The sequence below is a fragment of the Leiobunum rupestre genome, chromosome 7 (assembly GCF_980474605.1).
Source record: "Leiobunum rupestre chromosome 7, qqLeiRupe1.1.hap1, whole genome shotgun sequence".
Taxonomy (NCBI): Eukaryota; Metazoa; Arthropoda; class Arachnida; order Opiliones; family Sclerosomatidae; genus Leiobunum; species Leiobunum rupestre.
In genome coordinates, this window is record NC_143390.1 from 36,918,683 (window position 1) to 36,940,165 (window position 21,483).

At 39.0% G+C, this 21,483-nt stretch overlaps 2 protein-coding genes across 12 annotated transcripts; one reads left to right on the forward strand and one right to left on the reverse strand.

Moving 5' to 3' along the window:
* The first annotated feature begins 11,981 nt into the window (after positions 1–11,981).
* On the forward strand, positions 11,982–19,988 carry LOC149936146 (uncharacterized). Of its 11 annotated transcripts, XM_090154591.1 has the most exons (19): positions 11,982–12,158; positions 13,448–13,928; positions 13,992–14,414; positions 14,504–14,928; positions 14,987–15,084; positions 15,144–16,131; positions 16,199–16,423; positions 16,483–16,575; positions 16,646–16,705; positions 16,778–16,789; positions 16,906–16,989; positions 17,141–17,167; positions 17,323–17,424; positions 17,494–17,679; positions 17,758–17,826; positions 18,054–18,167; positions 18,486–18,535; positions 18,945–18,963; positions 19,428–19,988. In XM_090154591.1, the coding sequence occupies exons 2-19, from the start codon at positions 13,523–13,525 to the stop codon at positions 19,446–19,448; spliced, it is 3,402 nt and encodes a 1,133-aa protein (XP_090010717.1). In that variant the 5' UTR covers positions 11,982–12,158; positions 13,448–13,522; the 3' UTR covers positions 19,449–19,988. The 11 variants fall into 11 exon arrangements, with proteins under 11 accessions (XP_090010717.1, XP_090010721.1, XP_090010724.1 ...); XM_090154595.1 differs by lacking the exon at positions 18,486–18,535; XM_090154598.1 differs by lacking the exon at positions 18,054–18,167.
* On the reverse strand, positions 19,979–20,736 carry Polr2I (RNA polymerase II subunit RpII15). Its single transcript, XM_090154600.1, has 4 exons — positions 20,564–20,736; positions 20,419–20,473; positions 20,281–20,354; positions 19,979–20,211 (listed from the first exon to the last, which is right to left on the reverse strand). The coding sequence occupies exons 1-4, from the start codon at positions 20,641–20,643 to the stop codon at positions 20,022–20,024; spliced, it is 399 nt and encodes a 132-aa protein (XP_090010726.1). The 5' UTR covers positions 20,644–20,736; the 3' UTR covers positions 19,979–20,021.
* Positions 20,737–21,483: the final 747 nt, after the last annotated feature.

Here is a 21,483-nt window from a genome sequence, read left to right on the forward strand (position 1 = left end):
TGCCAGATGGAATGGGACCGTTCACAAAGTAAGCATCGCGGTAAAGGAAAGGTAATGTATTCGTAGCTCGCTCATGGCTGTGGCTTGTGTTCGTTGAAATAGTAGCTCGTATAGATCGGCAATGACAATAAGACGTGGTCACGTGATAAACTATATTTTCCAGATGGAATGGGGCCGTTCACAAAGTATGTATCGCGGTAAGGGGGAGGGGACTCTATTCGTACCTAGCTCATGGCTGTGGCTTGTGTTCGTTGAAATAGTAGCTCGTATAGATCGGCAATGACAATAAGACGTGGTCACGTGATAAACTATATTTTCCAGATGGAATGGGGCCGTTCACAAAGTATGTATCGCGGTAAGGGGGAGGGGACTCTATTCGTACCTAGCTCATGGCTGTGGCTTGTGTTCGTTGAAATAGTAGCTCGTATAGATCGGCAATGACAATAAGACGTGGTCACGTGATAAACTATATTTTCCAGATGGAATGGGGCCGTTCACAAAGTATGTATCGCGGTAAGGGGGAGGGGACTCTATTCGTACCTAGCTCATGGCTGTGGCTTGTGTTCGTTGAAATAGTAGCTCGTATAGATCGGCAATGACAATAAGACGTGGTCTCGTGATAAACTATATTTTCCAGATGGAATGGGGCCGTTCACAAAGTATGTATCGCGGTAAGGGGGAGGGGACTCTATTCGTACCTATCTCATGGCTGTGGCTTGTGTTCGTTGAAATAGTAGCTCGTATAGATCGGCAATGACAATAAGACGTGGTCACGTGATAAACCATATTTTCCAGATGGAATGGGGCCGTTCACAAAGTATGTATCGCGGTAAGGGGGAGGGGACTCTATTCGTACCTATCTCATGGCTGTGGCTTGTGTTCGTTGAAATAGTAGCTCGTATAGATCGGCAATGACAATAAGACGTGGTCACGTGATAAACCATATTTTCCAGATGGAATGGGGCCGTTCACAAAGTATGTATCGCGGTAAGGGGGAGGGGTTGTATTCGTAGCTCACTCATGGTTGTGGCTTGTGTTCGTTGAAATAGTAACTCGTATAGATCGGCAATGACATTAAGACGTGGTCACGTGATAAACCATATTTGCCAGATGGAATGGGACCGTTCACAAAGTAAGCATCGCGGTAAAGGAAAGGTAATGTATTCGTAGCTCGCTCATGGCTGTGGCTTGTGTTCGTTACTATTGTAACACGTATAGATCGCCAATGACATTAAGACGTGGTCACGTGATAAACCATATTTTCCAGATGGAATGGGGCCGTTCACAAAGTAAGCAACGAGGTAAAGGGAAGATAATGTATTCGTAGCTCGCTCATAGCTGTGGCTTGTGTTCATGGCCTTTGTAACACGTATAGATCGCCAATGGCATTAAGACGTGGTCACGTGATAAACCATATTTTCCAGATGGAATGGAGCCATTCACAAAGTATGTATCGCGGTAAGGGGGAGGGGACTCTATTCGTACCTATCTCATGGCTGTGGCTTGTGTTCGTTGAAATAGTAGCTCGTATAGATCGGCAATGACAATAAGACGTGGTCACGTGATAAACTATATTTTCCAGATGGAATGGGGCCGTTCACAAAGTATGTATCGCGGTAAGGGGGAGGGGACTCTATTCGTACCTAGCTCATGGCTGTGGCTTGTGTTCGTTGAAATAGTAGCTCGTATAGATCGGCAATGACAATAAGACGTGGTCTCGTGATAAACTATATTTTCCAGATGGAATGGGGCCGTTCACAAAGTATGTATCGCGGTAAGGGGGAGGGGACTCTATTCGTACCTATCTCATGGCTGTGGCTTGTGTTCGTTGAAATAGTAGCTCGTATAGATCGGCAATGACAATAAGACGTGGTCACGTGATAAACCATATTTTCCAGATGGAATGGGGCCGTTCACAAAGTATGTATCGCGGTAAGGGGGAGGGGTTGTATTCGTAGCTCACTCATGGTTGTGGCTTGTGTTCGTTGAAATAGTAACTCGTATAGATCGGCAATGACATTAAGACGTGGTCACGTGATAAACCATATTTGCCAGATGGAATGGGACCGTTCACAAAGTAAGCATCGCGGTAAAGGAAAGGTAATGTATTCGTAGCTCGCTCATGGCTGTGGCTTGTGTTCGTTACTATTGTAACACGTATAGATCGCCAATGACATTAAGACGTGGTCACGTGATAAACCATATTTTCCAGATGGAATGGGGCCGTTCACAAAGTAAGCAACGAGGTAAAGGGAAGATAATGTATTCGTAGCTCGCTCATAGCTGTGGCTTGTGTTCATGGCCTTTGTAACACGTATAGATCGCCAATGGCATTAAGACGTGGTCACGTGATAAACCATATTTTCCAGATGGAATGGAGCCATTCACAAAGTAAGCATCGAGGTAAAGGGAAGATAATGTATTCGTAGCTCGCTCATAGCTGTGGCTTGTGTTCATGGCCTTTGTAACACGTATGGATCGGCAATGACATTAAGGCGTGGTCACGTGATAAACCCTATTTTCCAGATGGAATGGGGCCGTTCACAAAGTAAGCATCGTGGTAAAGGGGAGATTAATGTATTCTTAGCTCACTCATGGCTGTGGCTTGTGTTCATGGCCTTTGTAACACGTATGGATCGGCAATGACATTAAGACGTGGTTACGTGATGAACCATATTTTCCAGATGGAATGGGGCCATTCACAAAGTATGTATCGCGGTAACGGGGAGGGGACTCTATTCGTACCTAGCTCATGGCTGTGGCTTGTGTTCGTTGAAATAGTAGCTCGTATAGATCGGCAATGACAATAAGACGTGGTCTCGTGATAAACTATATTTTCCAGATGGAATGGGGCAGTTCACAAAGTATGTATCGCGGTAAGGGGGAGGGGACTCTATTCGTACCTAGCTCATGGCTGTGGCTTGTGTTCGTTGAAATAGTAGCTCGTATAGATCGGCAATGACAATAAGACGTGGTCTCGTGATAAACTATATTTTCCAGATGGAATGGGGCCGTTCACAAAGTATGTATCGCGGTAAGGGGGAGGGGACTCTATTCGTACCTATCTCATGGCTGTGGCTTGTGTTCGTTGAAATAGTAGCTCGTATAGATCGGCAATGACAATAAGACGTGGTCACGTGATAAACCATATTTTCCAGATGGAATGGGGCCGTTCACAAAGTATGTATCGCGGTAAGGGGGAGGGGTTGTATTCGTAGCTCACTCATGGTTGTGGCTTGTGTTCGTTGAAATAGTAACTCGTATAGATCGGCAATGACATTAAGACGTGGTCACGTGATAAACCATATTTGCCAGATGGAATGGGACCGTTCACAAAGTAAGCATCGCGGTAAAGGAAAGGTAATGTATTCGTAGCTCGCTCATGGCTGTGGCTTGTGTTCGTTACTATTGTAACACGTATAGATCGCCAATGACATTAAGACGTGGTCACGTGATAAACCATATTTTCCAGATGGAATGGGGCCGTTCACAAAGTAAGCAACGAGGTAAAGGGAAGATAATGTATTCGTAGCTCGCTCATAGCTGTGGCTTGTGTTCATGGCCTTTGTAACACGTATAGATCGCCAATGGCATTAAGACGTGGTCACGTGATAAACCATATTTTCCAGATGGAATGGAGCCATTCACAAAGTAAGCATCGAGGTAAAGGGAAGATAATGTATTCGTAGCTCGCTCATAGCTGTGGCTTGTGTTCATGGCCTTTGTAACACGTATGGATCGGCAATGACATTAAGGCGTGGTCACGTGATAAACCCTATTTTCCAGATGGAATGGGGCCGTTCACAAAGTAAGCATCGTGGTAAAGGGGAGATTAATGTATTCTTAGCTCACTCATGGCTGTGGCTTGTGTTCATGGCCTTTGTAACACGTATGGATCGGCAATGACATTAAGACGTGGTTACGTGATGAACCATATTTTCCAGATGGAATGGGGCCATTCACAAAGTATGTATCGCGGTAACGGGGAGGGGACTCTATTCGTACCTAGCTCATGGCTGTGGCTTGTGTTCGTTGAAATAGTAGCTCGTATAGATCGGCAATGACAATAAGACGTGGTCTCGTGATAAACTATATTTTCCAGATGGAATGGGGCAGTTCACAAAGTATGTATCGCGGTAAGGGGGAGGGGACTCTATTCGTACCTAGCTCATGGCTGTGGCTTGTGTTCGTTGAAATAGTAGCTCGTATAGATCGGCAATGACAATAAGACGTGGTCTCGTGATAAACTATATTTTCCAGATGGAATGGGGCCGTTCACAAAGTATGTATCGCGGTAAGGGGGAGGGGACTCTATTCGTACCTATCTCATGGCTGTGGCTTGTGTTCGTTGAAATAGTAGCTCGTATAGATCGGCAATGACAATAAGACGTGGTCACGTGATAAACCATATTTTCCAGATGGAATGGGGCCGTTCACAAAGTATGTATCGCGGTAAGGGGGAGGGGACTCTATTCGTACCTAGCTCATGGCTGTGGCTTGTGTTCGTTGAAATAGTAGCTCGTATAGATCGGCAATGACAATAAGACGTGGTCACGTGATAAACTATATTTTCCAGATGGAATGGGGCCGTTCACAAAGTATGTATCGCGGTAAGGGGGAGGGGACTCTATTCGTACCTAGCTCATGGCTGTGGCTTGTGTTCGTTGAAATAGTAGCTCGTATAGATCGGCAATGACAATAAGACGTGGTCACGTGATAAACTATATTTTCCAGATGGAATGGGGCCGTTCACAAAGTATGTATCGCGGTAAGGGGGAGGGGACTCTATTCGTACCTAGCTCATGGCTGTGGCTTGTGTTCGTTGAAATAGTAGCTCGTATAGATCGGCAATGACAATAAGACGTGGTCACGTGATAAACTATATTTTCCAGATGGAATGGGGCCGTTCACAAAGTATGTATCGCGGTAAGGGGGAGGGGACTCTATTCGTACCTAGCTCATGGCTGTGGCTTGTGTTCGTTGAAATAGTAGCTCGTATAGATCGGCAATGACAATAAGACGTGGTCTCGTGATAAACTATATTTTCCAGATGGAATGGGGCCGTTCACAAAGTATGTATCGCGGTAAGGGGGAGGGGACTCTATTCGTACCTATCTCATGGCTGTGGCTTGTGTTCGTTGAAATAGTAGCTCGTATAGATCGGCAATGACAATAAGACGTGGTCACGTGATAAACCATATTTTCCAGATGGAATGGGGCCGTTCACAAAGTATGTATCGCGGTAAGGGGGAGGGGTTGTATTCGTAGCTCACTCATGGTTGTGGCTTGTGTTCGTTGAAATAGTAACTCGTATAGATCGGCAATGACATTAAGACGTGGTCACGTGATAAACCATATTTGCCAGATGGAATGGGACCGTTCACAAAGTAAGCATCGCGGTAAAGGAAAGGTAATGTATTCGTAGCTCGCTCATGGCTGTGGCTTGTGTTCGTTACTATTGTAACACGTATAGATCGCCAATGACATTAAGACGTGGTCACGTGATAAACCATATTTTCCAGATGGAATGGGGCCGTTCACAAAGTAAGCAACGAGGTAAAGGGAAGATAATGTATTCGTAGCTCGCTCATAGCTGTGGCTTGTGTTCATGGCCTTTGTAACACGTATAGATCGCCAATGGCATTAAGACGTGGTCACGTGATAAACCATATTTTCCAGATGGAATGGAGCCATTCACAAAGTAAGCATCGAGGTAAAGGGAAGATAATGTATTCGTAGCTCGCTCATAGCTGTGGCTTGTGTTCATGGCCTTTGTAACACGTATGGATCGGCAATGACATTAAGGCGTGGTCACGTGATAAACCCTATTTTCCAGATGGAATGGGGCCGTTCACAAAGTAAGCATCGTGGTAAAGGGGAGATTAATGTATTCTTAGCTCACTCATGGCTGTGGCTTGTGTTCATGGCCTTTGTAACACGTATGGATCGGCAATGACATTAAGACGTGGTTACGTGATGAACCATATTTTCCAGATGGAATGGGGCCATTCACAAAGTATGTATCGCGGTAAGGGGGAGGGGACTCTATTCGTACCTATCTCATGGCTGTGGCTTGTGTTCGTTGAAATAGTAGCTCGTATAGATCGGCAATGACAATAAGACGTGGTCACGTGATAAACTATATTTTCCAGATGGAATGGGGCCGTTCACAAAGTATGTTTCGCGGTAAAAGAGTGGGGTTGTATTCGTAGCTCGCTTTCGATCTCGTTACTAAATCTGTATATGATGGTGAATCAGTAGACCTGATATATCTCGATGTGCGTAAAGCATTCGATACCGTTCCACATTCCCTCCTTATCCGTAAATTAGAATTTCTCGAAGTCCACGCTTTGCTAATAAACTGGATAACTAATTTTCTTAACGAGAGGGTTCAACGCGTGACACTAGGGGATGTCGTTTCCTCCTGGTGTCCCGTTAATAGTGGTGTTCCTCAGGGTTCGGTGTTAGGGTCTACATTGTTTGTCACATATATCAATGATCTCCCGTTAGCTATTAGGGAGTCTTTTATTAGGCTGTTTGCACACTGAGAGAAATTTATATTGTATGAATTACAGAAAACAATCATTCCAGAAATGTTCTGATTTCTTTACAGACATTTCCGAAATAAAATTTTACAGTAACAAACTGTTTTTTTAACAGATAATGTTTTTTCACTTACAGATTAATTATGTAAAAATTACAGATATTTGTATTGTAAATTTCACAGAACAAATATGTTAATTAAAAATGTAAGGTTTTTTTTTTTAAAAAGTCATTGTTCTGTACATATTAAAGAATGTTTTGTTTTAAAAACTGAACAACTTGTGTTTCTATAAAACGTACTTCTGTAAATATCGCATACATTTCTGTAGGAGAAACTGAACAACTTGTGTTTTTATAAAACTTTCTTCTGTAAATATGGCATACAGTTCTGTAGTACGTCTTATGTTTTGCAAAAAACGGAATTCTGTAAACATTACAGATAATTTCGGTATAAAGCACTTAGCCCCGATTTTCTTAAATACTTTGAATTCGGTTTATTAAGGAAACTTCTTTTGACAAACGGACATTCCGTTGTGATAAAAAACCTAAATTCTGCAAATATAAATATTGGATACAATTTCGAAAAAATCATTTATTAATGAGCCAATTTCCCAAAATTACTACAGGATTTTATTTTTAATTCATATCCAATAATATTGGGATATTTTGTTTATCAAAACAAGGATCTTTACGTTTATAACCTCTTTCCGATTCTCTGGATTTATCTTGGCGATGCATCTTAGTTTCTATAATATTGCCCTCAATAATTTATGTTTAGTAGTAGAGTCAGCCCGCATTCAAAGAAAGGACTTATTATACAAGGAAAGATTATTCCCTCTAAATGTTAATCCGGGTTGCCACAAAGTTTTCATTTTAAAATTCCCCGACTTTTCCAGGTTTTCCCAGACAGTCTAACACAATTTTCATGGACCAATCAGTAGCGTAGCAAGGGGGGCGGCACTTTTCACTTCGTGGTAACTGAAGCGACGGTCAATACTCCATTTTAAACTATCTTTGAAAACTATTTCTATGTATTAAGGGGGCGGCAAAAGGTCTAGCTACGCCACTGGGACCAATGTACCTACTTTTATGAAATAACGTTCAAATCTTACAATTAAATTATTTTAAGTTAAACCATAACTTCTTTTGAAGTGGTAATTAAATATGAACAAGAGCACATAATATGCTGACGTTAGAAGGCTATAAAGACGTTAAAGACAGTAAATCTAATGCATGTGGTCACCGGCCAGTGATGGTCGTTGCTCTACCCCTGTGAGAACAGGGTGAGAATCTGAGAGGAGGTGAGATGCGCGAAACTTCAAAAGGAGAGGAGCGTGAGAGGAGTTTCACAAAGTATGCGTTTCAGAGAGAGGAGATTGTAAGGAGGGATTTTACGACTTCCATAAACGGAAAAGAGTGTGAGATGAGATCAGAGTTTTCAACAAAACTAGTGGGAGTGTGCGCGAGGTTAGATTAATTAGCGAAATTCGATGAGAGGAGATGAGATACAAAATTAGTTTACGGTGGTTAGAGGAGATGAGTTAGAGTTTAAAATTTTAGAAACGGGAATGAGGTGGAGTGAGAGTTATCACGAAATTTTGAAAAATGCCCATCACTGCCTAAAACTGACGCAGGGTTCATACGCTGGTAACGAAAGTTACGCCATCAGCGCTGCACTGGTGAACCACGGCCATTTTTGTTCACGCTACAGTGGCCAACGCATTCGTCGAAATTCCGCGAGCAAGGATTTCCCCCTATAAACTGTACTATAACGTGTTCAGCGCCACGCTCGTTTTTATATTGGCTTCAATGTAAAAACTATTCTAAAAAAAAATAATCCGCTAGGGGCGCTCAAATCATACACATAAATATTTAATTACACAAATTAAATATTTATGTTTTAAATAAATCTTGTGCACTAGAAAAATTCGTCGTCTACGACTCTACGTTATTTTAATTTTGGTAATTTTTTCGCAAGTTGCTAAACTGTAATTTTAAAAATAAGACATTCAGTTACCATAGAACCTTCCAGTGGCCAACACGAGAAGTTCGCTAAACTACTGGATTACCGTCTGCTAATTCGTCTACTCACAGTCTAGAGTAGAGAAAAAACAACGCAATTTTATTTGATGTTGTGATAACTGACCGCTCTTTTTCTGATACCTCAAAATAATCACGTGCTTAAGGTTTGAGTTATAAAAGAGGTGAGAGTCGCTTGTCGCGTCATGGCACGAGAAGCGACCCGCACAGTCATGCTGCCGTGAGCGACATTTTAAATCGTGCCCTTGTGCGACGACGATAAACGACCTGACGGATGACAAAGGCTCCGTATGCTTAGGTGGCAAATCTTTGGTGTGGGATTTCACCTAATCTGCTATAGAGTTTATTTCTCAGTAGCATGAATGTTACATAAGTAAGCCTATAATCGAGAATTAACTTTTTAATTTATTTAAAAAAATTGGTTTACAAAAATGAAACAGTAAAAATTAGTGGAGTTTGTAAAGAAATTCATCAAGAGAGGAGCCTGGTGGGAACGTGTTCAAGACGGCGGCCGCGTTGCCCCGCTGCACGGCAATGGCTATGCGTTGGCTGATGTATTCCACGGAACGCGGCTACCCGGTTACTTCGCGAATTTTCCGGCCAGTCGCGTGTTCCAGGGCCAAGCCAAGAGTTTCAACAGCCAAAGCACAGAACTCGAAGCGATGACCGAGGCCCCCATATATTTGGCGTTTTTCTTCAATTCAGCCTGGATGGCGGCCCAGAGAGGAGCGCCAGAAGACGAAGCCAAATACGAAGGTGCTATGGGGTCGGACCATGTGAAATCCCATACTAATGATTTACCACCGGACCAAGGGACAAGGGTCATGCCATCTGGGCGTTTGCCGTCGTCCCTCGACAAACTGCGGGGGCTCGAGGACGGAGGGCACACAGGCGGACATGTCACGAGAGCGCGCCGTACGATGTCGTTGACGGCGGCGTGGCGGGACAGATGACCAGTGCTTTTTTGCAATTTAACCATGGGTCCCGAACAGGTCGACATGGGCACCACAGTTGCAGATGCGCGGAACGCAGATATGGGCACCCAAGCGAAGACCGATGGCGATTCTAAAAGAATCATTGTCGAGATGAGCACCCAGAGACGGAGAAAGAAGCGCGTTCAGCCAGGCGCTTGATTCCTTTGAAACGACAGATAGGAGCCGAGCTTTATCGCGGTGGCAAGAGACGCGTTCCGTTAGGTGCGAGAGTGGCTATCATAGGCTTATGGTAATAACCTGAGAAATTTAGAAAATTTCGTTTGTATTACAACTACGGATATACATATAAAACTTCCATTAAATAATTGTAGCGCAAATTACAAGACGAGATCTGTCTTTTTGCAGTTTTTGGTGAAAATTACAGTGCCACAAATAAACATATTTGGTCATTTTAACAGCCAAAATCGTTGATCATGGATTACAGAAATAGTTCTGTAATCTCTACAGTTCTTAGTACAAATAACAGTTCTGTAACTAAAATATACATAAGGATATTGTACAAAAATAAAATGACTGAACTGTTTTACTTGCTTACAGAAACCTAGGAGGATTCAAGTGTACCTGAAGAAGAATTCGGGGGCCACGGGAGAGGCTGCTCAAAGCCTCAAACCCTTGGACATAAAACTACAACGGAGCCATATAGTGGGGAAAATGTGAACTATGACCACGTGTTTGGTTTAGGAACTGGATAAAAAATTATATTTTTATGGCACCTAGAATCGCTACGACAGTTGTCAAAGCAACAATATTTCATCATAATTAAATTTAAAACTTAATATTCATTGCAACTTTCTTTGAAATTATATAGTTTTCGGGCAAATTTCTTCGACGTGGCCTAAGCTAAAAACCGTTAAAGTTCGAAATACTGTCTAGCAGACGAATGTTTTGGTAGCTCCTAGGTTACTTTGAAGCTTTGTAGGTGGCGCTAAAAACGTTATGTCCAAGTATTTGACACACCAGGCGACAGCTGTAGTCGAGCCGCGAGGCATTGGTCGGGGGAATACAAATTTCTTCTCCAGGTACACTTGAATCCTCCTAGCAGAAACGTACTGCAAAAATTTCGCACACATTAATACTTTACAAAAACTCTGTAGAATGTACAGAAATTTCTCTCAGTGCAGATGACTTTAAGCTTGGGCGCGAAATCAAAATTTCGCACGATTATCTATTGTTGCAAAGTGACTTAAACGCTTTGCACTCCTGGGCCTCAACAAATGATTTTTAACCCTGATAAATCCATGGTCCTCCATTGTGGTCCTAAATATCCCCTTTTCCAGTACCGGTTGGGTGGTCGGGTCATCAAGGCCAGAGAAATAGTTCGTGACCTTGGCATCATGTTGGGCACCACTCACAGCCGGGTGGCTTCTGCCTGCAGCCTACGTGGCTTCTGCCTGCAGCCTACGTGGCCTGTATGTTTTAAAACGTTCGTTTTCCCATTTCTCTATCAAATCCTTTAAGGTGTTATTTTAATCTTTTGTCCGTCCGCATCTCGATTATTGTTCGAGTATTTGGCTAGGAGTAGCAAAAACACCCCCCACCACTTTTTGCTACTCCTAGCTCATAGCTATTAAAGATATTAGCTATGAGAGACGCAAAAAGGAGAATATTGTATAATAATGCCAACAGAGGACGCTACCTAACAGGATCGCTCCGTGCCGTGGCGTAGACCAGGGGGGGGGGGGTTTCCACGTCCAGACCCCCCCTTCGGTCTACCTAAATTTACATTCCCTTCTAGACCCCCACTTACCATGCACATACCTCGACCCCCCCCCCTTGAAGAATTTCTGGCTACGCCACTGGCTCCGTGTGATACTTTCGTGCTTGCGCAAAGTGAGTAACGCATTTTTTTGCCAGGTTGAGGGATGACCTTATGTGTGGCTTACGTTTTAGGGTAGCCGAAACGTCCTTTTGTAATTAGTCCAATAGTGATCAACCATTTATATGCAACTTTATACTCCCTTTGAATATTACTCAATCCATGATCGACCAACGGGCGCTAAAATCGAACCTAAAATAGTTTTAAAGTTTTGCAACCTCATGTATTTCCAATTTTACAAATTTTAACTCCATATTCTTATTGATAATAAAATTTGTTTTTGAATCAACTTTAAATACAACATTTTCCACCACCAAAAGATGGCTCTTCTTAGTTTATAAGTCGATATTTTTAATAGTTTCGGGTAGGCGTGGTCCCCTGCTCTTGATTTCTATTCAATATTCATATTTAAAATGTATTAAGAAAAGCCACTTTGGTAAAATATAAATTATTAAATAATATCACTCATTTTTAATTAAGAAAACTATATCTTAAACTATAACAAGAAACCGGTGATTCAAAGTACACGTGACATCATACATTAATACAAAAGAGAATGTCATCCTTAGTTGGTAGTAGGTGCAAACTCATAGTAGTTTTCTCTTTGATCTAGATTTGTCGTTCTTTCTTACGTAGTCTGCCAGAATCAGAGGTGGTGACGCGGCGTCGGAGCCCCGGAGGTCTACTTACATCTGGTTTAATGAGAGCCGGTTTTCCTTCATTAAATTAATGAAACAAATTTCATAACCATTTAAACAGTTTTGGTAAGTACATAAATTCATTATAATTGTTTATTATTTGAATTTGTTAAATAGAATAAGAGTTTAGTATGAATCCACCTGCTTTGATTTGACCAAGGCCTTACTGACCATTTAAAGATCCATAAATAAAAGCATAGATAAAGCCGAGAGGCCAAAAACCGTGATCATGACGCAGGAATTAACAAAACTTTTAAGGACTCGGCTATACCGATATTGGTTCCCTACTTTGATAAATTCACATGATCTGTTCATTTTACCAGTAATTATGCATTGAAGTTAAGTGACCTCATGCTTTTTTTAAATAATTCATTAAATGATATTGGTATAGGTTAGGTTCACTTGAAGTATATAATATCTCTTAATGAGAAGAATTCATCTTATACTGTTAATGTTATTTTCTTGAAAAATTAAACTGGGGAAATATATCATGATAATTACCTAATGAAACTAATACCGTGCCAAAATTTTTATAAATAATGAAATGTCACTTGAGAGTTACATTTTTACATTATATATTGGTAGTCTATTTAAATTTGGATCTGTTTTTGTACGCTTATGTAGTTTGCCTACAAGTTTGCGTCCATTGCAATTTGCCTTTAAGGTACATGTTTCTTTTTAAAGCCTAGATTGATACTTCTCTTGTAAGAGATAAATTTGGTTCATGATCACGGCGTAGTAGCTGAATATGACATGTTAACCTAAATTGTGCACCTGTGTTAGTGTTAATTTTTTTTAATGAACATTTTGAACATTAGTTATTTATAGAGGTTGGGGAATTTTAATAATGCATGACATGTAAGGTTCATGTTTCTTTCTAATATATGTTTTTTATTTGAATTTAAGCTTTTTAGTGAAACTTAAAATTGCTGAACATATGCTACATTTCTTTCTCTTTTATCTATGCCTATGTAAAAGTAGTAGCTGCAGCTTCACAGAAGTCTATTATCATGCCTTTTATATCAATAAATTTTATCTTATCATTATTTAAGTTGCTTTTTAAAACCACGAGATATTTAGTACATTAACCGCACTGTGTTTGAAGAGTAGTCTTTCAGCCTTGTAGGAATTGCTTACTCTACCAGTTTTTTCGATAAATTTTAATTTTTTTGTATGTGAACCCCGATGAGTCTGAATTAAGGCAGAAACCAAAACGTGTTAATATGAAAATTAATATTAGAAAGTGTCTTGGCTAATCAAGACTTACTTTTTAGAAAAAAGTTAGCTTGGCTCTTGTAATGTTGATAATTTTACTAGCTGTTGTAATCTTTTAAAGCTGTTTTTAATTTTTTTAGAGTGACTTTCTGAAGTGCAACTTTGTCCCTTCCGTTAAGAAATCTTAAAGCTTAAGATTTAAGCTAAGCTCTAAGATGGATCTACAGGTGGCACTGGTTTCGGTGGGCCTGTGCGTCCTGTCGGCTGTTGTAGTATATCTCATTTCTGTATTTGGGATGAGAGAGAAGACCTACGAAGAAGCGATTGAGGAACAGAGGAAACGTAACCAAGAAGCCCTTTTAAGTGGTAGCAGCAAAAGTGACAAACCCAAGAAGGAAAAGAAATACAAGAAAGCCGGCTCTGGTGCCAACAAGAAAAGTAACAAGGAAAGCAATTCTGGCAAAAATTCCCACTCTGAAGATTCTGAAGGAAATAAAAACGAGTCAGTTCCAATTAAGGCTGAGAAAGCTATGGACCATCATGGTGAGAGAGTTGACTTCAAAGTGGAAGCAGAAATTATTCCTCTTGATGCCACACCTGAGTTGAATAATGCTAAAACAGGTTGGTTTTTACTACTCAGCCATTGTATTGTATGAATAATAAACTTACCATTGGAATTTCTAGCCAAGAATAGCAAAAAGAAAACTAAAAGCTCACCAGCACCTAAGTCAATTTTAGTCAATAAGCAAGAACAAACTCCTTTAAATGCAAATGCAAAGCTCTCTACTAATATTGCTGATGACGATGATTTAGATGACTCCCCCTTGGATTTGCCTGCCCCAGCCTTTGTTCCAAAGGATGAGGTTGAAAGAAGGCATTCAATGGATTTGGTCTCTAAAAAACCAATCCAGCTTCTTGGTTCAGCGCCTGTTGCCGATTCTGCTCCAAAACTAACAGATATTAAGAAGAAAGAGGAGAAAAAGGAACCTGAGATGGATCCCAGCCCTCCTAACCCACAACCGCCTGTAACTAAGGTTGAAAAAACTGAACTAGTTGTCAATTCTTCTCCCAATAAAAAGAATAAAAAAGGAAAGACTGATGAAAATTGTAAGTTGGTAACTCATGCACCCTTAAAATATATTATTACATTTTATGTCAGATAAAAAGTTATTTCCCAACTACATGTTTTTCCACAGCAACTGCTAATGCAAATGAAACTGAAATTTCTGGGAAGAAACTGCTTCAGCTTGTTAAAGTTTCACCACTTCAGGATGATGAAATTCATCTTTTGATTGAAGTGCTGTTGAATAAGCAACAACATGAAGGCTCTGCTGAATGGACCAAGAAAAATGACCCAGTTGCTGCTCTGAAAAAACAACTGCAAGAAAGAGAGCAAGCTTTAGAAAACGAGCAACGACAATATCAGGCAGTAAATTCCAAACTGCGCGAGGTACGCCTGGAATTGAGTCAAGAGAAAACCAGGAGTTCCCAGTCCGAAAGAGTTATTAAGGAAAAATTAGCGCAACAAATCCAAGAGACCCAATCGTTGCATGCCCGCCTTCAACACGCCCATGAGCAACATTTGGCTGAGTCTGGAGCTCTGCAAAATAAATATCAACAAGTATGTTTGGTGAAAATGAATAGTTTAAGAATTTTTTCATTTTATTTTATTTTAACAGCTTCAAGCAAAGGTTAATGATGAACAGTCTGTGGCCCTTCAACATCTTTCGGAAGAAAATGGCAAACTTCAACAAAAAATGTCTAGATTGGAGGCTGAGTAAGTTGAGTGCTGCTCTAATATTTTTAAATGTATACTAAAATTGTAGGTATTTACAGACGTCAGAGTTTAAGCAACTCTGAAAAACAGCTTCAGCTTCAAATGAAACAGTTGCAGAGCGCTTGCGAGCATTACGAAACTGCTCAAGTCACGAATCAACAAAAGATTGACACTTACGAAACCCATTTGAAACAACTTCAAACTAGCAAACAAGAAGACGAATACAAATTTGCCCAAACCATAACTGAATTAAGTCAGAAAGTGGCTGATACGGAAAATTGTCTCAACTCCATCACCAAGGAACTTCAACATGCTAATGCAGTGGCAGGCTCGGCTGAAGCTGATCGCCTAAATTTGGTTTCGAGGCTCGAGCAAATGGAGTCTGCTAGTCGGAAATTTGAGGAGGAAGGGTCATTATTGAAACAAGCTTTGGAAAATGAAAAATCAGCATCTCACGATGTCAGATTAAGGCTGGAACATACTCAGTCACAAGCAATGTCTGCTACTGCGCAGCATACAGAAACTAACAAGATTACAGTGGCTCTCAGGGAGGAAAATGAACAGTTAAAAGCTCAGCTTGCGCAAATAAGCGTCCGTACAGCTGCTGAAGGACAAGAATCTAACACTTCTAACCAACAGAATGGTGAAGTTCAAACATCAGAGAAAGAAGTTAAGGATCTGACTAAAGTGCTAGCGGAGAAGGAGAGCCAACTTAGTAAGGTTAGTGAAGAGCTGAGGAAGAATTCTTCGAATATCAGCGGCCTTCGACAAGAGTTGGAGGAACAAAAAAAGAAAAACAACGAGTTGAGGGAGAAGAATTGGAAGGCAATGGAAGCTCTTAACGAAGCTGAGAAAGTCAAATCAGCTGCCTTAGCAAAGGGTCAAAGTATAGAAGAGATTGAAAGGAGGTTGAAAGAAGCCCAGGGTAAACTGCAAGAAGCGCAAAAAAATAAAGAAGATCTTCATCTAAAACTTGAAACTGAACAACTAAAAGATAGAGAAATACTCCATAGGCTATTACCAGAATTTAAAATTGACAAAAAAATGGTATGCGACTAGTTTCTTCATTTGCTTACAGAATCATTTTACATTCTTTGACTAATTTATTTTTCAGGAACATTCAATTTGGGTAGAAAACTTTGTCAATGAAGTTGGTAGGAAATTGAGCGCAGTCTCTTCTACACTTCCTCCATCTCCTCCAACAACACCGAGTGATGCAAATGAAAAAGTTATTAATGGAGAAGTGGGAGGCGTAGACCCCAAACTAATTCATCTCAAAGCGGAAAACAGTTCGCTACAAGCGCAAATTAATCATTACAAAACGGTTCTTGATGAAACTGTATGTCTTCAATTGTTCTATCATTTTATACCACTAGTATAAACAAAAAAATTCATTAGGAGGATATCTTGAAGAAATTGCAATCTGGTGTAGAAGCTGAAGAAGACAAATGGAGAGAGAAACTAAACGAAAAAGATAGGCAATTAACAAAAGTATGTATTTCTCAAAAGTGCTAAAGCATTTTTGAAGTTACTTTTTACATTTTTGACTAAATTTTCCAAGGCCCTCGAGGAGAAAGCCAAATTAGAGAAGAATCTTGAAGAGCTTCAAGTAGTTGAAGAGGTACCATTTGGTTTTCATTGATTATTATAATGGATGATCCTTAAATTCAAAGGATTTGCTTTCTTTTTTTAGGCTACAGCTGAGGTGACGGGACACTAATATTTTTAACTTATTGCATGATTTTAAAGCTAGTCATCCTTTCTTAATGGGTCACTAGCTTTAAAAAATGAGCCATTTACTTATATGTCGCTTAATTACAGATGCAAAGTAAACTTAAAGAGTTGCAAGCCAAATTGCAAGAGGAGGAAAATGAAAAGAAAAGTTTAGAACTTAAGGCTGACGAGGTATATATGTCTTGGCCATTATTACCCAGTTCACGTAGAAAGCTTTCGATGATTGGCTTATATGGATGTTACTCTTTTGTTTAATATTTTTTAACTGGGTCCTTTGTAATTGTTTCTTTGCAATTGTGGTTTAATTCTTCTTGGTACTCAGGCCATCAGGTTTGGAAATTTCCAAGAGGTAATTCACGTAATGTTATTGTCATGTGAAAAAGCACGATTGTTTTGTCAAATGTCTTACATCTGTATGCATTAATTTTATCACATCAAATTGATTAATACACACTTACAAGTGTTAAATTGAATTATGCTGAGGATTTTGGTTTTCAATTTTAGGTAAACAAAATTGCTGATGATTTAAGACAACAGCTTGAGTTAAAGACAAAGGAGCTTGATAGTCTTGCAGGAGAGAGGAAGGCCTTAACAGAGTCACAAGATGTAAACTTGCCCATTTTCACCATAATGTCTGAAACCCACTAAATAAATAAATAAAAATGTTTGATTTAGAAATTGCAAGCTCTTCATTCTCAGTTAGAGGAGGAGCGTAAAAAAACTAAGGATTTGAGCTCTCAGACTGTGAAACTAAATTCTCTCGTCAAAATTGGTCAAGATGCTCTCAGGGCTGAACAGGAACTTGTCAAGGAGTTGCAAGCCCAACTTATACAACAAAAACCGAATGGAACCAGTGCTCTAGTATGAATTTTGCTTTGTATATACTTGAATTACTTTAATTTTCTTACTAATTCGGTAATACTAATAATATATTCTTAGGTAAGCGAGGCTCCAGTTAGTCCAAAACCTGCAAATGGTCAACACAATAATAGCATTGCCGAAGCAGACGTAAGTATAGATATCATATAATAAAGAATTGGCTGGTGATACTTTTATATTTGCTCGGAAATATAAGTCTGCGCTTTAATTGGTTATTTTTTAAATTAAAAAAAATTGATGCAAGAAATACAGTTAGCTATGTTTCATAAAGCTTTCGCTGTCTGTTACCATATGTTAAAATAAAATGATAGATCAAATTAAATAATATTTAAGCCTAACACGCTCTTTGATCTCAGTCTAGCTGCATCTCTTCAGCAGCCCCTAGTTCCGCTTCTTCTACTTCTTCTAGTACTACTCCTATCTCTTCTAACCCTGTTAAATCTGAAAAATCGTCAAAACATAAAAAACGGGTAAGAGATTCGTCTTAACTTTAAGCACTTCTCACATCACTTACACCCGTTTTAGAGTTCACGATCACTTTGGTTTTAACATCACTCGCATGTTTTTTACACTTTTATGAATGAGTTTCGTTATCTTTTGAATGATTTCATTTTGATGCATATGGGTATTAAGTACCTCTGTTATTTGTCGGTAGATAATTTTTGCTTGATTCATTAATCATATCTCAATACGTTTAATCATATTTAATAAAGGCGAATTCATATATGTAGTGGGAAGTAATTTCAATCGAGGCTCCGTAGTGATAAAAAAAAATGTTTAAATTACAGAAAATCAACCTGCCAAACCATTTTTACGATTTCTTTAACAAAAGAAAATTGTAAGTTTATTTTTTTCCTGGTTAGGCGCTAAAGTTTTTAATTTTGAATACCCTTTTTCGGATAGATTTGCTAACCAAAATAGGCACACCTACAAGTCTACAGTTAGCTAATTTTAACACAAATAATCAAATTTAGCTAAAAATTACTTGTCAATTAATATTCAATATAAGGAGTTGAGGATTAGAATTGCCACTCCTTTAGTGGTGAAGGCTCCCTAACTCTTGAAACGTTTACTATATTTTTCTATGTTTCCTGACTCAAATAAATTTTTTTGTTTTTCTTTTTCTCTTTTTTAAATCTTGGTTCTTAAAAATTAAAAAAAAATTATGGCTGTTGAACTTGATGCTATAATTTTCCTTCTGTATCTCTCTCCTTCTGAAACAAATTTTCAATCTTTCAAACCAACAGAGCAGGCCAAAATCAACAGGTATGTGATTGAGGTGGCAATTATGAAACAATCACTATTCGCGATTGTTATAAACTAGAAAAAAAAGCAAAAGATTCACAGAAACTGCTCTTGGGTATTATCACAAAAATACTGCTGCTATTTGTCTTTTAAGATTTCAGGGTTAAAGGCTGCTTGGTTTGTCACATTCTTAAGTCCGACAATATTCTATATTTTTACATTGTTGCAAAATATCTCCAAGTGCATGTTTAATTCATTTCATTTGAATGCTTCAGCACCTTTGAGTTTTGATTGCCATATTTCCAAGCTTTTACCAAAATTTTGTTCGAAACCAAACTTTTGGAATGTTTTACCAGTTGCATGTTAATTTGAAAATAGTTTTGTGGCTACAAAATGCTTTTTAATCAGAATATGCTAAAATTCCTGGTTTTTGCTACAGTTTTTATTTTAAAGTAAATTTAATAATTATGATTTTTAAAATATAGGGTGCTTCAGGTAAAAAGTAGTCAGAATGAACCCATTCTGGAATTTTCCACACCTCTACAAAATTCACTGCATTTACAATACCAGTCATTCTTTGTCCAAAATTTAATCCGCTTTGTTGTCTACTCATTTCTTGAACAATATCGTCTATAGCGGAGATGTATGCGCAATAGGATTTGTTTTTAAAAAAATATTGGAGATGGTGATATATTTCGGAATTTGGTAGATGTTAGCTAAACAAAAGTTTATATCAAAAATTTCTCATTGCTTTTGAGCTATTGACTAAGGAAAAAGGCAACGTTTGTCAATCTTAAAATTAAAGACTAATATATAATATCTATTTAAATATTCTCATTGCTGGTATTTTCAATTGTAAAATTAAGCAAATTGTCCAAGTTCCAGTAATTATTATTTTAGACATCGTCTAACTTTTTATTATTTAAGAAAAATGGGGTTAAAATTTTTTTACTTGGGGATGTTTAGAAAAAGTACATGTACTTATTTCCAAACTGTGTGTACTTTTGTTAAGCAAAAAAAAGAAAAATTAAAAAGATTAGAAAATAGTTGGTCTCTTTATTTAAAAGGTCAAAAGACATTCACTCGGTCCACCTATGAGTGCAATTTGCATTGGTACAGACATAATATAATTTCATTTCATCTTCAGCTCTTCTGCTTTGAGCCTGAAAAAATACTGCTTCACGGTTAGAACATTTTGGACATTGATGCTCCTCTGTTCTTGGTAGTGTTGGATCATGGATCACATCAGACACAATTTGCGTTAATTCACTAGATGAGAAAAAGCCAGTATTAATCTGAAATTTTCATAATGAACATGGTTAATTGAGAGATACGCACTCCACTTCATGTGTGATTTTGTTGACATAAATACAATTATTATCTGCTATTTGTTGATAATCACAGTTACGACACTAATTCAAAATAAACTCTATAAGTAAAAGTATTTTTATAAAATAGAGAAGGGAAAGAACATACTGCATAGAGTAAAACTTTATTTTCTTTATCTTCCTTTGGATAAAGCATGTTATTACTAAATAGAATATGTAAAGTTAGAATGCAAATAGGTAGTGTAACCCCATAATTGAGTAAGCCTAAGTCGATCATTTCTAGGTTTAATTACCATTCTTGACAGAATTTAATACCAACAAATCCCAACCCGTTTTCTTTATTTAGGCCGACGTCTTCTTCGGCGATAGGCATGACTAATTCCTAACTAGATACTTAATTAATTTTTAGATTTCAATTAAACCGTCCAGAAGTTTTTGTAATAAGAAAAACAAGATGTGAAAATGCGTATGCGTCGTCAGAGGGCTCTGGATTCGCGGTTGAAAGTATATGCACGGCCAACTTTGATCACGCGCTGTTCGCGAGAATAATAATCAGCTAGGCTAATACCCAATCGAAGTTGGCGGTGGTATATGGGAAGGTGAAAGGTTTACAAGTTCACACCAGGCGCGCAATTTGAAAAGGAAGTTAAGGAACAAAAAAATATCTCCTGTAAGTGGCAGCTAGGAGCAACAAACGCAGCACCCCACACGGGAACGACTCATAATTTCGCAAACCACAACCCCGAATACAAAATTCCCATATCTCCGAATTCCCATAACTTCGATTTCCCATAACTTTTAATTCCCATAACTTCGAATAGTAGTTTTTTGGGTGAAGTTTGTTTTCGTTGTAAAGCTCTCTTGCGGAAGTGAATAGGATCAGGCGTGTTGATTTCAAATAAATGATGAAACAAGTTCGCCAAGAAGGTGATAATATTATTTCATTGCTCTCAATCGAACCGTTATATATCAAGCAGAGATCGGCATTCTAATATACAAAAGAGAGCCCCAGCATAACCTAGGGCGATCTTTGAAGCCCAGAGCCCCCCGACCTATGATATCAAGTTTAACAGTGTTAAATTGGTTTCTTTAAAATTTAATTTAACAACACTCTCTAGTACAAACGTTTTTACTATAGTGTTTTTAAATTAAAGCCCGCGACCTTCTGAATGCCAGAAGCCCACGCTGTGTAATCATAGGTTTCACAAGGACA